Raw genomic sequence first — 12500 nt, forward strand, 5'->3', positions numbered from 1 at the left:
GTGCGTGCGTGCGTGCGTGCGCGTGTGTGTGCCAGGGGGGGATATTTCCAATACTTTTACTCTACTCCACTACATCTCGGATCCAAATATTGTACTTTTACTCCACTACAATTATTTGAAAACCTCAGTTACTTGTTACTTTGCAGATATAAATTATAACATCATGAATTAACCACTTTATCCTTATTATATACCGAGACTATTTGAAAATAGCCGATCTACAAGCTCACAACGCGTCACATCGCGTACACCACTGTGTACTAGGTTGACTTGTACACCAGTGCTGTGCGGTGCGGTTGTCAGGGGGATGTTACTGGGCCTCTCTCTGTCTCTGGCCCTGCACCTGTGGCCTCTCTCATTCCCCTGGCCTGACGCAATGCTCCACTACAGGACATGAGCTCATGCAGGAAACAGAGCCACACAGTACACACACACACACACACACACACACACACACACACACACACACACACACACACACACACACACACACACACACACACACACACAGAGTACACACACAGTACACACACACGCCAAAAGCGGAGCCGCCTGCCTCTCTTAAAGGGCCAGGCGCACTGCACTACATTCCTGGCCGCCCCAGCACAGTTTTAACCCCGAGTTGCACAGAAAACAGCGGCGACAGAGAGAGAGAGAGAGAGAGAGAGAGAGAGAGAGAGAAAGAGAGAGAGAGAGAGAGGCTCTTGTTCCGTGGCCGTTTTTGAGGAGGCCCCCAGACATTCTAGCCCAGATTCACATCTGAATGAAAGCCTCTGAGTGTCTGTGTGCTTTGGTAATAATAACGGCTGCGTAATGTTTTTCTTTTTTTTTCCCCCTCCCCTCCCCTCCCCGCTAACAGTGCTTGTGGTGAGATTTGACGAGATAGCTTGCTTGCAGCTATAGTGTCGGCAACTACTGCCTGAAAGAACAATAAGGGACGCCCACTCACTGTATATTATGTGCGGCTTTTGTGTATTATATTGGCATCCATATTCTGGGGGGAGAAGATTAGCCAAAGTATATACATTTTTGGCCATTTGAAAATAGCCGATCTACAAGCTCACAATGCGTCGCGATGCGACGCATTGTGAGCTTGTAGATCTGCTATTTTCAAAATATTAGTATCCATCAGATAACTTGAAATGGGACGTTCTGCACAATGAGTACTTTTACTTTTGGTACTTTTAGTACATTTTGATATCAGTACTTTCGTACTTTTACTCAAGTAAATGTTGAATACCGGACTTCTACTTGTAACACTACTTGTAGTACATCTACATTGCAGTAATGATTCTTTTACTTAAAGGTGTATTCACTGATAATGAAAGTGGCCGGGGGTCATCTTGTTCCTTACTGGCCTTACAGCGTGGAAATGTTTAGTTTTTTATAGATTTTTTACTCCATTATAATGTTCTCGTTTTGATCATTAGACCCAATCACTGAATATCGCTAGGCCTACGTCTCCAGCTTCAGGATATGTATTACTACGAGACTGTGGCATTTTTTGAGTTCAGTAGTTTACAATCTAGGCATTTAGCGGACGTTCTTAATTCAGAGCGACTGTGGTTCTCAAAACTTTTAATTTGACCATCATAACTAAACATCATAACATAACTACGGCCATACACTACCCTGATTGGTCGAGGACTGGCTGGCCCCCTCTGAAAACCAAATCTAGCTATGCTCACAACATGGGCCATGGTGGAAGTCCTTATATGGTCAGCACACATTCTAGTGAGGAGAATGAATGGAAAATTTGCCAATTATATTTTTATTTGAATGAAATACAATCACTGAATATACCTTTAAGTAGAGAATGTAAGTACTTTTTACACCAGTGAAGAGTGGAGGAGTGCTTCTTTTTGTACATCCGCTGCTGCCGTGTTTTCCCAGTCGATGTGATTGATCCACGGAAAACCCAACCTGGTGTGTAAACTGACCGGCTTTCTTTTCTCTCTCCTCTTTGTTTGGTTTTGTGTCTCTTCCCGGCAGGAGGTTTCGCTGCGTTCTCCACGTGTTTCCCGGGGCTATGCGAGGGGAAGCCCGCCAGCGCTCTCCCCATGAGCCTGTCCCAGCCCTGCATGCCGGTGGCCAACGTGGGGCCCACCCGCATCCTGCCCCACCTCTACCTGGGCTCCCAGAAGGACGTGCTCAACAAGGTGAGGCTGCTGCTATGCCACGTGGGGCTTTTTGGATACTTTCGGGCAGGGGTGTCACACCAAATTCTGGGCCCTGGGTACAAGGATTCACTGCGGGCCCCCCGCACAATTATTTTCTGCTTTAGCTATTGAGAAATAGCAGATCTACAAGCTCGGTGCCGCGCTGCGAGCTTGTAGATCTGCTATTTTTGAAAAATCTTGAGAATGTGTCTATTTCAATTTCAATTTGCATATTTCAAATCCTTCTAAGGTTTTTTGAAAAACCAATGTTTCTATGTCAGTGTTGCTCAAACTTATTCATGTGAAGGACCCCCAAAATGATATGTATTTGGCCATGGACCCCCATCTCAAAATATTTCGTTCCAGGGACCCCCAGAAGCAAAATTTTAGGTACAAATGTTCGCTTAAAAAAATACATATTTTCAAAGATTGGCACTCGGTGCCGCACTGTGAGCTTGTAGATCTGCTATGTTTCAATAGTTAAAGCATAAAATAATGAAGGCCCCTCCACCTTGGGCCCTAGTAACTCAGTCCCACTAAAGGCAGAAATTGTGAAAAATAGCCGCATGTCACGGCCTGAAAAGGTTGAGAACCACTGCTTTAGCGAACATCATTTGGTGATTAGGCTGTTTATTATTACCTGGCAACCAAACGACGATGTTCTTTTTTTAAGCGTCCTCTCTCTCCCTCTCTCTCTTTCTCTCTTTCTCTCTCCCTGTCAGGACCTGATGGCTCAGAATGGCATCACGTACGTGCTGAACGCCAGCAACACCTGCCCCAAGCCGGACTTTATCAGCGAGAGCCACTTCATGAGGATCCCCGTCAACGACAACTACTGTGAGAAGCTGCTGCCCTGGCTGGACAAGACCAACGAGTTCATCGGTAAGGAGGAGGACAACGTGAACCACTTGAACCTCATGATGACGTTATTATGATAACGTCCTCCGGTGACTCCGGTGACGTTCAGAACTAGGCCAGGTCACAGCCCGTATGGGGATGATCTTGACGTCATTACCAGGACGTCATATGGACTATAGGATTATTGTTATTGTTTGTAATGTTAGTTGAAATATGAGCATATCGTCGTTGTTGGGTGGAAATCTTGTATGTCCAAAACCGTTTGTTTTGTATTTATCATTTAAAAAAATATTTAAACTAGTGAAAACAGCAGATCTACAAGCACAACATAAATGTAATTGTCAACGACAAAAACACAATTAAATCGTTCATCGCAATTATTTGAGTGACAATTAATCGTCATGTAAAATGTCATAATCGTGACAGCCCTAGCTCATATTGTATGTCTGTGTCAAAAATTTAATTTTGTCAAAAATCCAACAAGCCAACATGGCGATGACCCTTTACCCCAACCACCGCTACTCTGGGCGGCACATTCATCTAGCTTGTTTAGATCAGCTATTTTGGGGGCCGATGAGATTTGGTGTAGACGGGCGAAATAAGCCAACTCGGGTCCAGTTTACAGAGTCTAGAGGGTTGTAAGATATGCACGAAAAGGCCAAAACGGACGGAACAGTGACACGCTCTAGCAAACCAATAACGAAAGTGCTTCTTCGGGCGAAACAATGAATTCACCTCCAGTTACAGTAGGTTTCCATGAAACTGGACACCGTCTCGTCCGACGCTACAGTTACAAGTGGAAAACAGTCGTACGCCATAGAGTCACACGGCGACAACAATGGGCAGAGGTACAACATATCCGTTTTGAATGACCCCCTGCACTCTGCAGAGGAAACGGCAGATTACTTTCAATGGGTGTCCATTGTCTCCCAGAGAGAGACTCGCTGCTTTAAAAAAAAGCCATCCCATTTTCCGGGGTGCTGTGTCTGTCTTGTCCGTGGCACTTTCTTTTTTTGTGTGGGACCGACTAGCGACGCGGGTGTGTGTTCATGCCTTGTGTTTGTTTCCACCCTTTTTACAGACAAAGCTAAGGTGTCAAACTGCAGAGTCATTGTGCACTGCCTGGCTGGAATCTCGCGCTCCGCAACCATCGCCATTGCATACATCATGAAGACAATGGGCCTGTCATCGGATGACGCCTACAGGTACGCTGGCTCTCGCCTCCATCTGCCACCAGCTGAGCTTAGGTGTCAGCCCCAACTCACTGTTTGAGGAAATGCTAGACGCTTCTCTCCAAACACACACCCCCCCCTTGCCACCCCCCAGTCGTGAGAAGCAGGGGCGTCAATTGGGTATGGCAGGGGTATGCAGCTGTCATACCCTGGGTCCAGGGGGGGAAATAAACCTTTAACAAAATGGTCACTTTAACAAGATATTATAATTATATTCTCCACAACTGTATTCTCCCCATCTTGACAATGGTATATTCCCAGGTTCCGCAGGTCAGCTGCACAGGTGCAATTCCTTAATTGTGGCACTTTTACTAGCATGCCAAGTTTAGCTGCACTTATCCAGCCCAAGAAACCGTAGAAACGGGGGAAAAAAATAAAATGTACTTCTTAAAATAAATGTATCATGCCTGTTGCTAAGGTATGGTAGGTTATGTTATGATGTTGCCATACCTTAGCTTTTTCTGAACTGGCGCCACTGGTGAGAAGTGCAATTGTTAAATGGCTGCCAGGGAACGCTGCTTCGTACAATACGCTGCTTCGTACAATAGGGCTTTTCTGCCTTGTCTGGAAAAAAAAAAAAAAACACTGACAAAAGGGTTCATGTTTTGTGTAGTTGCTGGGAAAAAAGTTCACACCCCTAGGTCTAGTTCGTCCGTGGAATTTTTTCATGTTAGAAAAGCCTCATGTGAATCCCAGGCATTCCACGGAGCTCTCAGATGGCATTCGCCGCGTTTTAGGATCATTAGACCAGGGGGGTTTTCAAAGTGGGTGACGGGGCACCCTGGGGGTGCCGTGATGCCAGTCCAGGGGTGCCGCGAGATCATTTGAAAATATTTGGAATTCATCAATATCACTACATCAATATCACTTAACTATGCTTAGTAAAACAGACCTGATTTGCTCTGTACTTGATGAGTTCTTTTTCCATCAACGACTCTTCACCAAAAATAGCAGACCTACTGTACAAGCTCACAACGGGGTGCCCTGAGTCAAAAAAGTTTGAAAATCCCTGAATTAGACTATGCTGCTACCGTGGATTTCATGTTTTTTTTTTCTTTCCGTCTCCCCCACCCCATTCCCTGCAGGTCGTGAAGGACCGGCGACCTTCCATATCGCCCAACTTCAACTTCCTGGGTCAGCTGCTGGAGTTCGAGAAGGGCCTGCGGTTACTCCAGATCCTCCGGCGCCGTCGGTTCCGACGACGCCGACTCCGACGGGACGGGCCTGCAGCAGCAGCTGAGCTCGGAGTCGTTGGTCAACGGCGTGGGGGGAGCGGGGGGCTCGCAGGCCATGGCGGACGCCCTGAGCCCCGCGGACGCCAAGCTCCCCGTCGCCCACCTCCCTCCAGCAGGGCATCAAACGGCCTGCACCTCTCCGCCGAGAGGATCATGGACACCAACCGGCTCAAGCGCTCCTTCTCCCTGGACATCAAGTCCGTCTACTCCCCCAGCACCCCCCACTGCCTGCGCCTGGCGCCCACCACCACGCACGCCCAGGACATCCCAAGCTCTGCAAGCTGGACAGTCCCGGGGCGGGCGGCGTCTCCAACGGTGTCTGCCTCCCGCTCTCTCCTCGCCCTGCGGGCCGGACAGCCCCGGCTCGGCCGAGTCCCCCTTCCCGTCACCGGCGGGCAACGGCGGCAGCGTGGGGGGCCTGGGGTCGTCCTGGTCATCGCCGTCGTCGTCCCGGCCGAGGAGGAAAGCCAAGCACAGCGCCAACAGCTCCCCCAGCCACTCGGTGCACCCTCCTCTCCCCCCGCAGCCGCCGCAGTCCCTCAGCCTGGCGCCGCCGCCAGCGCAGCCCCAGCCTGGACTGTGACGGCCTGAAGGGCTCCCTGCTGCTGCCGCTGCCCTCCTCCCAGCCCACGGTGGGCTCCGGGGCCATGTGGACCAAACACAGAGACACCGTCCAGGCCACCACGCCCGTCACGCCCGTCACCCCCCACGGCGGATGCACCGTGGCACTTTGGGGCGGAGGAGGGCGGCACGGGAGGGATGGAGCTGGGAGGAGGCGGAGGAGTCCTGGGAGGAGGAGGAGGAGGAGGAGGAGGAGGAGACTCAAGGAGGGAGGAGTCGTCGTCGATGCGGTTCGGCAGCAGCTCGGCGTACATGGCGTTCGGCTGCAGTGAGGGCATGCGGCTGCGGGAGAAGAAGCCTTCGGCGGGCGCGCAGGCACAGCGGGACCGCCCGGACCCGTCTAATGCCATGTCCAACGGCACGGTCTGCGGAGGGGGCGGCGGCGGGGCCCGCCGTGTCGGAGAAGCAGTTCAAGCGGCGCAGCTGTCAGATGGAGTTCGAGGACGGCATCTCCGAGTCGCGGTCGTCCCCGGAAGAGCTGGGCAAGATCGGCAAGCAGTCCAGCTTCTCCGGGGAGCATGGAGATCATCGAGGTGTCCTGACAGACAATGGACCCCATGAGAACGGGCCCCTAAGGGCGGGGGGCCAACACGGACCCGGGTACACACAGGGGAGCGTTTCCCCCCCATGCTCCCCCACACAGACAGTGTTAAAAACAAGACTTGAGAACTGCGGAACCCGAAAGACGTTAACAGAGAGACAATGTTGCGTCGGTTAGCCAGCGAGCTAACATGGACTCGTGCTGCGTAGCCCCCTAGCGGACAGAGAGACAGACTGTGCGGACTGTAATCCTACAGAATACCAAATAAAAACGCAGGGAGGGGGGGGGGGGGAGTTGAAGGTGAACTTCAAGCTGCTCTGACACAGACAAAGACACAGAATCCGGGGCGCAAAAGTGTCGCATGTCGCAAAACCCCACGACCCACGGAGAGCGGGGGTCCTTTTCCTTTTGTCAGAGCGCCAACGATATCAAGTACACTCGCCCCCTAGCCGGTCAAAATTTAGTGCACTTAAAATGGGTGTATTAGATTTAGTGATTTGAAAACTGACCACCCTTTTTTTGGTGATTTTCTCCCAAAGCTTCACACCTTGTTGGTGTTTTTCGACGAAATCTCAAAAGTCCTTTAGCATGGCTCTATCTGCCCCCCACCCTCCCCACCCCCCGGCTCGCATTCCCTATTCTTTCTCCAATGCAGTGGTTAACCCCCCCCCCACACTCCCTCAAATTGATGTAATGTATTTGTGTATTTGGCTGTCCCCCCCCCCCAAGATTTTATCCCAGGGACCCCCATAGGAGGAATCTGATCTGTCAAGAAAGAGTTTTTGAAAATAGTTTATACTTAATTTCATTTCAAGCTCACAAAAAAGTATCATTGTGGGTCATTTTGTTTGAATAGCCGCGTGATAAAACAAGGCTTAAATGTAGGAGAAAAAAAAAAAAGAAGTTAAACTGTTCCTCATATTTCCTGGGGACCCCTGGGGTCCCCCCCCCCACCCCCCCCCCCCCCCCACCCACTTTGAGAACCACTTGCTCTAATGCTCTCTCTCTCATCCCTCTTCTCTCTCTCTCCCCTATACAAGCACTGACAGTGTGTACTGTAGGTGGTATTGGTACAAAACCCATGAAGGATCTCCCTTAACTCCCTTGTTCTGTCTATCGATGCGACCCCCCCCCAAAGAAGCACAATGCGTCCCCCCCCGTCCCCCCCCCCCCCCCGCCCCAGACATTGGCTCCCCTTTATTCCGTGTTAACAGTGTGATGTGATTGAGGGGTTATTTTTGTGTCGGGGTGGGTGGGTGGGTTGCAATGGTCCCCTCAATGCGTTGGAGTTTTTATACGCGCATGTATCGCTCCACGAAGCCCCGCCCCCACCTTGCCCCCCCTCCAACCGGTGTATACCCCCCCCCTCTCTCCTACCCCCCTCCCCCCCCAGTCACCACTGAGCATGCTCCAGAAAGGCTGGCTACAGACAGACAAATACTATATATACAATATGAATATATATTAGCAATTTTAATGGATTTTTTTCTTTTCTTTTTTTTTTTAGTGGACTTTGTTTTGTTCAGTTATATAGTTTTTAATTTATTGTTTGTTCATTCTGGTAATGAGAATTAATATAATGTTTATGTGGACTTTAATTTTTTTTCCCCCAACCCCTTTTTTTCCTCCCTTTTATTGATTTTGGTTCCTTATTGTTATTATTTTTTTCTCCTCCTCGCTGTATGGTATTTATGAAAACACGCTCGTTACGAAAAATACAACACGGTCAAACAAATTCAAGCAAGCAATATGTGCCGTTCCTTCTTTATTGGGGAAAGTGTGTTTTGTGTGTGTGTGCGTGTGTGCGTGTTGGGTGCGTGTATGAATGCGTGTGTGTGTGTGCAGGGGTGTCGCACCAAATTCTGGGTCCTGGGTACAAGGATTCACATTTTGTGCTTTAACTATTGAGAAATAGCAGATATACAAGCTCACAGCGCGGCACCGGGTGCCGCGCTGCGAGCTTGTAGATCAGCTGTTTTTGAAAAATCGTGAACATTTTGTGCAAGTCTTTGAATATTTCAAAGCCTTCTGTTTGTATGTAAGTGGTGCTCAAACTTTTTCATGAGAAGGACCCCCAAAATGATATGTATTTGGCCACGGACCCCCATCTCAAAATATTTAGTTCCAGGGACCCCCCAGAAGCAAAATTTGAGTTACAAATGTGCGCTTAAAAAATACATACAAGCTCACAGCGTGGCACTCGGTGCCGCCCGCTGTGAGCTTGTATATCTGCTATTTTTCAACAGCTAAAGTATAAAATAATTAGGGCCCCCTCCACCTTGGGCCCTAGTAACTCAGTCCCACTTTCCCCCACCCCTTGTGACGCCCCTGCGCGTGCGTACGTACATGCAGTGCTTGAGTGAGTGTGTGTGTGTGTGTGTGGGGGGGGGGGGGGGGGGGGGTATAGTGGCATGATCATCTTGACATTGCAATGCACTTTCTACTTTCTGACCTTTGATAACAAGTCAATTACTGTTCACTCCTAAAGTACATGTTTCCAAAACACTCACCTTAGCGTGATACTCACGTGACACCAGTCAGTGTCACACATGTCACTTAAACCAAGGGTCTTCAACAGGGAGTCCAGGACCCCTAGGGGGTCCTCAGAGTTACTACAGGGGGTCCTCCAAATCTTTGTGTGATAGAAGAAAAAAAATCTTCTTTTTTATATTAACCACTTGAACCCTAGTGGCCATATTCTTTAGCCAAAAATAGCAGATCTTAAAGCTCACAACGTAGATCGGCTATTTTTGGGCAAAGACATTTGGTGTAGAGGGGAAAAAGAGCAGTCTAAGTACAGAGTAAAATTTCAAGTTATGTATTGACGATTCAAGTGGTTAAATAGGCATCTGAAAACACAAATTGACATGAATCCAAAATACACTGATGATTGTGCTGTCAAACGATGAAACTATATGGAATCTATGAGAATGTTGTGGGGGGGTCCCTGCTTCATCTTTTTCTCAACTAGGTCCTTGGCCTGAAAACGTTGAAGACCCCTGACTTAAACCCGATAGCAGCATATTTTTCTTTGGGGAAGACTCTCGCCTAAAACTGCAGGTCGACAGTCGGCTAGATGTCGATCAGCTATTTTCAGCAAAAGCTTTCCCCGCAATAACAGCCGAACAGAACAGACACCAGTATAGAACCATGACATAGGGTTCAAGTGGTTCAACACCTGCTCCATCAGACGCTGAGCGTTCATGGATTCATCCACGGTTGAGGAGGCCTCTGTGGCGTCCAATAAAGAGAGTGTTTCGATCACACGCGCATACAGTGCGATCGGTTCTCTGTCGCACGACGGTGTCATCAAAATATTAATAATAACAACAACAAAAAAGTTTCAAACCGTACGTCGGTGATTTTCGGTGAGCGGTGACCGTCGTAAGACGGGGTAACAACGACAGAACGTCTGGAAGACAAAACATTTCTTGCGTTTGTCTCGAGGGCTGACATGAGGACATGCAAACCGGAGCGTCCCACCACCCGGAGCGTCCCACCACGCAAGTTAAAGGTTCTGAAGAGATCCAAGTGTCCTCTCCAACACAGGCCTGTCTAGAGTCTAGACCATGGGTCTTCAAAGGGGGGGTCCGGAACCCCTAGGGGGTCCTCAGAGTTACCACAGGGGGTCCTCCAAATCTTTGTGTGATAGAAACTTTTTTCCTCCTTTGTTATATTAACCACTTGGACCCTAGCGTCCATAATATATTCTGAGAACTAAAGAGGTTTGGTGTAGAGGGGAAAAAGAGCAGACAAAGTACTGAGTGAAAGGTCAAGTTTATTGTGACCGTCAGGTCGCAGTTACTATCGACCTCGACCAGCTGTCCGTCAGTCAGTCAGTCTGTCACACGTCACACTTTTGCCTTGCTCATATCTCCGCAACCGTTGCCGTTGCAAGTGGTTAAACGTCAAGTATAACGTTATTTTCAGTCAGTTCTGATGGAGATGGATATTTCTCCAATAGGATGTAAGATTCTAAAAGTTAACAGTGTAATTCAGGGGTGCCGTGGATGAGAAAGTTATTTACAGGGGTGCCCTGAGGTCAAAACAGTTTGAAAACCCCTGCTGTAGACCTTTCTCCTTTCTCTCTCATCAGCTGTCCCTCTGCGTCTTTGATCTTCTTTCTCTATATCTCTATTTTTGAGAAAGATGTTCATTATTTAAAGACGTGTAACAAAAATGATGCAGGGCAGGCTGTCCCAATTATTGCTAAAAAAACTGTTATTATTGATGTTGTTATTATTATTATTATTATGTGTAAATAGCAATGTATCCAAGGAAAATCTGATACCTTAGGCTGCTTGACGCAAAATACCTCAGGTTCTATTAAAAGGCTTTTCCTTCCCCTGTACCCTGTTTTGTGAAAATGAAAAAAATACAGAAAATACAGACATGACAAAAAAAAAAAACATTTCACCTGCTTTTCTTGCTCTTTCTTCCATGTGTTTCTGTGCGTGAGAGTGGATGGTGATCAGTGTTGCCAGATTTTGCGAGGGAATTAAGCAACTAGGTCTATGACAACGAGCCATAAAGAATCGACTATTACAGGCCAGCTTTGGATATTAACTACTCATTTACTGCCTATGACAAGTATGACGACTTGCATAAATGCGTCCGTTCCGCCTATGACGAGCTGTCAATATCGTCGTTGTCGGGTGGAAACATTGTATGTCCAAAACCGTTTGTTTTGTGTTTATCATTTTAAAAATGATTTAAACTAGTGAAAACAGCCGATCTACAAGCACACAACGCCTCGCACCGCAAGGCGTTGTGTGCTTGTAGATCTGCTGTTTTCAGTACTTTTGTGCGACGGCATTGTATGATGAAGGGCTTTATTTTGCGAAAGAATTTACAAATTTGAAACTTGGAGATACAAGGTTTCTGCCCATCAACGGCGATATGCTGTAATCGCTATAAAACAATTAAAGTATGATCGCCGATCCGCCATAATTCTTTCTCTATGGAGAGGCACTATTCACAAAAAACGGAATCCCTAACCCGAGCGCATTCACTTGTTCGTCGCGCAACAGCCACATGGCATGCAGACGCTTTCGCTATGGATAATGGAGGACCGTTGTTTTTTGTTGCTTACCATGGCTGGATACTAGAGCGAACGCGACCCGTAAACCATCGCGCATGATGTGCGGGCACGCGCCCACGTTAAAGGTAAGCTAAATCCCGACGGTGTGGAACAATAGAAGGGTTTCAAATTGCAGTCAATGAGTTAAAAATACACTATAGCCGTGCGACGCGTTGTGAGCTTGATCTGCTATTTTCCAAAAAAGATCTTGAGAAAAGTGAAACATTTTGAATATTTTTCAAAAGAGAAATCTGTTAAAGATATTTTGGGGGCTTTTCTGCCTTTATTTATTATAGAAAGTGGAGATGGACAGGAAACAGGGATGGAGAGATGGGGAGAGACGTGCGGTAATGATCGTCGGGAATGGGACTCGAACCCACGATGCACTGTCAGGCTGTACTTTAGAGCAGGGGTCAGCAACCTTTTTGAAATGAAGTGCTATGTTTTTATTTTCTAGAGTGTCAGTGTGCCATGTCAACATAGATTTTAATGACAAATATTTTTACATATCTTAATTGGCAGGACATTGATATAACGATCATTAGACTCGGAGCAATAATCCACCTTCCTGACTCCCTCCCCAGTCAGAGTTCAGAGTTTTAATGAAGGTAGAATTTTGTGCAAGATTAAATTTGATATAAATTAGCTAAGTTCATTTAATTGAACACGTTTAAAAAATAATAATAACAACTATTTTTGACATATTTTGATTGGCAGGACATTGTTATAACAATCATAGTCCCAGAACAATAACCCACTTATAACCCCGACTCC

The 12500-nt window shown here is 47.6% G+C and overlaps 1 protein-coding gene across 1 annotated transcript in view; it reads left to right on the forward strand.

The window, feature by feature from the left end:
• Positions 1 to 6647, forward strand: part of dusp8a (dual specificity phosphatase 8a) — a gene marked incomplete at its 3' end in the record, with an annotated part of 121930 nt that extends 115283 nt beyond the window's left edge. The window contains 14 exon segments of the mRNA XM_080736377.1: positions 1993 to 2159; positions 2882 to 3041; positions 4099 to 4222; positions 5335 to 5336; positions 5339 to 5430; positions 5432 to 5575; positions 5577 to 5606; positions 5608 to 5746; positions 5749 to 5807; positions 5810 to 6039; positions 6041 to 6188; positions 6190 to 6453; positions 6455 to 6616; positions 6618 to 6647. Of these exon segments, the coding sequence (XP_080592503.1) occupies positions 1993 to 2159; positions 2882 to 3041; positions 4099 to 4222; positions 5335 to 5336; positions 5339 to 5430; positions 5432 to 5575; positions 5577 to 5606; positions 5608 to 5746; positions 5749 to 5807; positions 5810 to 6039; positions 6041 to 6188; positions 6190 to 6453; positions 6455 to 6616; positions 6618 to 6647 (1751 nt within the window).
• Positions 6648 to 12500: the final 5853 nt, after the last annotated feature.

This window comes from Nannobrachium achirus (assembly GCF_963921795.1).
Source record: "Nannobrachium achirus genome assembly, chromosome: 11".
NCBI lineage: Eukaryota > Metazoa > Chordata > Actinopteri > Myctophiformes > Myctophidae > Nannobrachium > Nannobrachium achirus.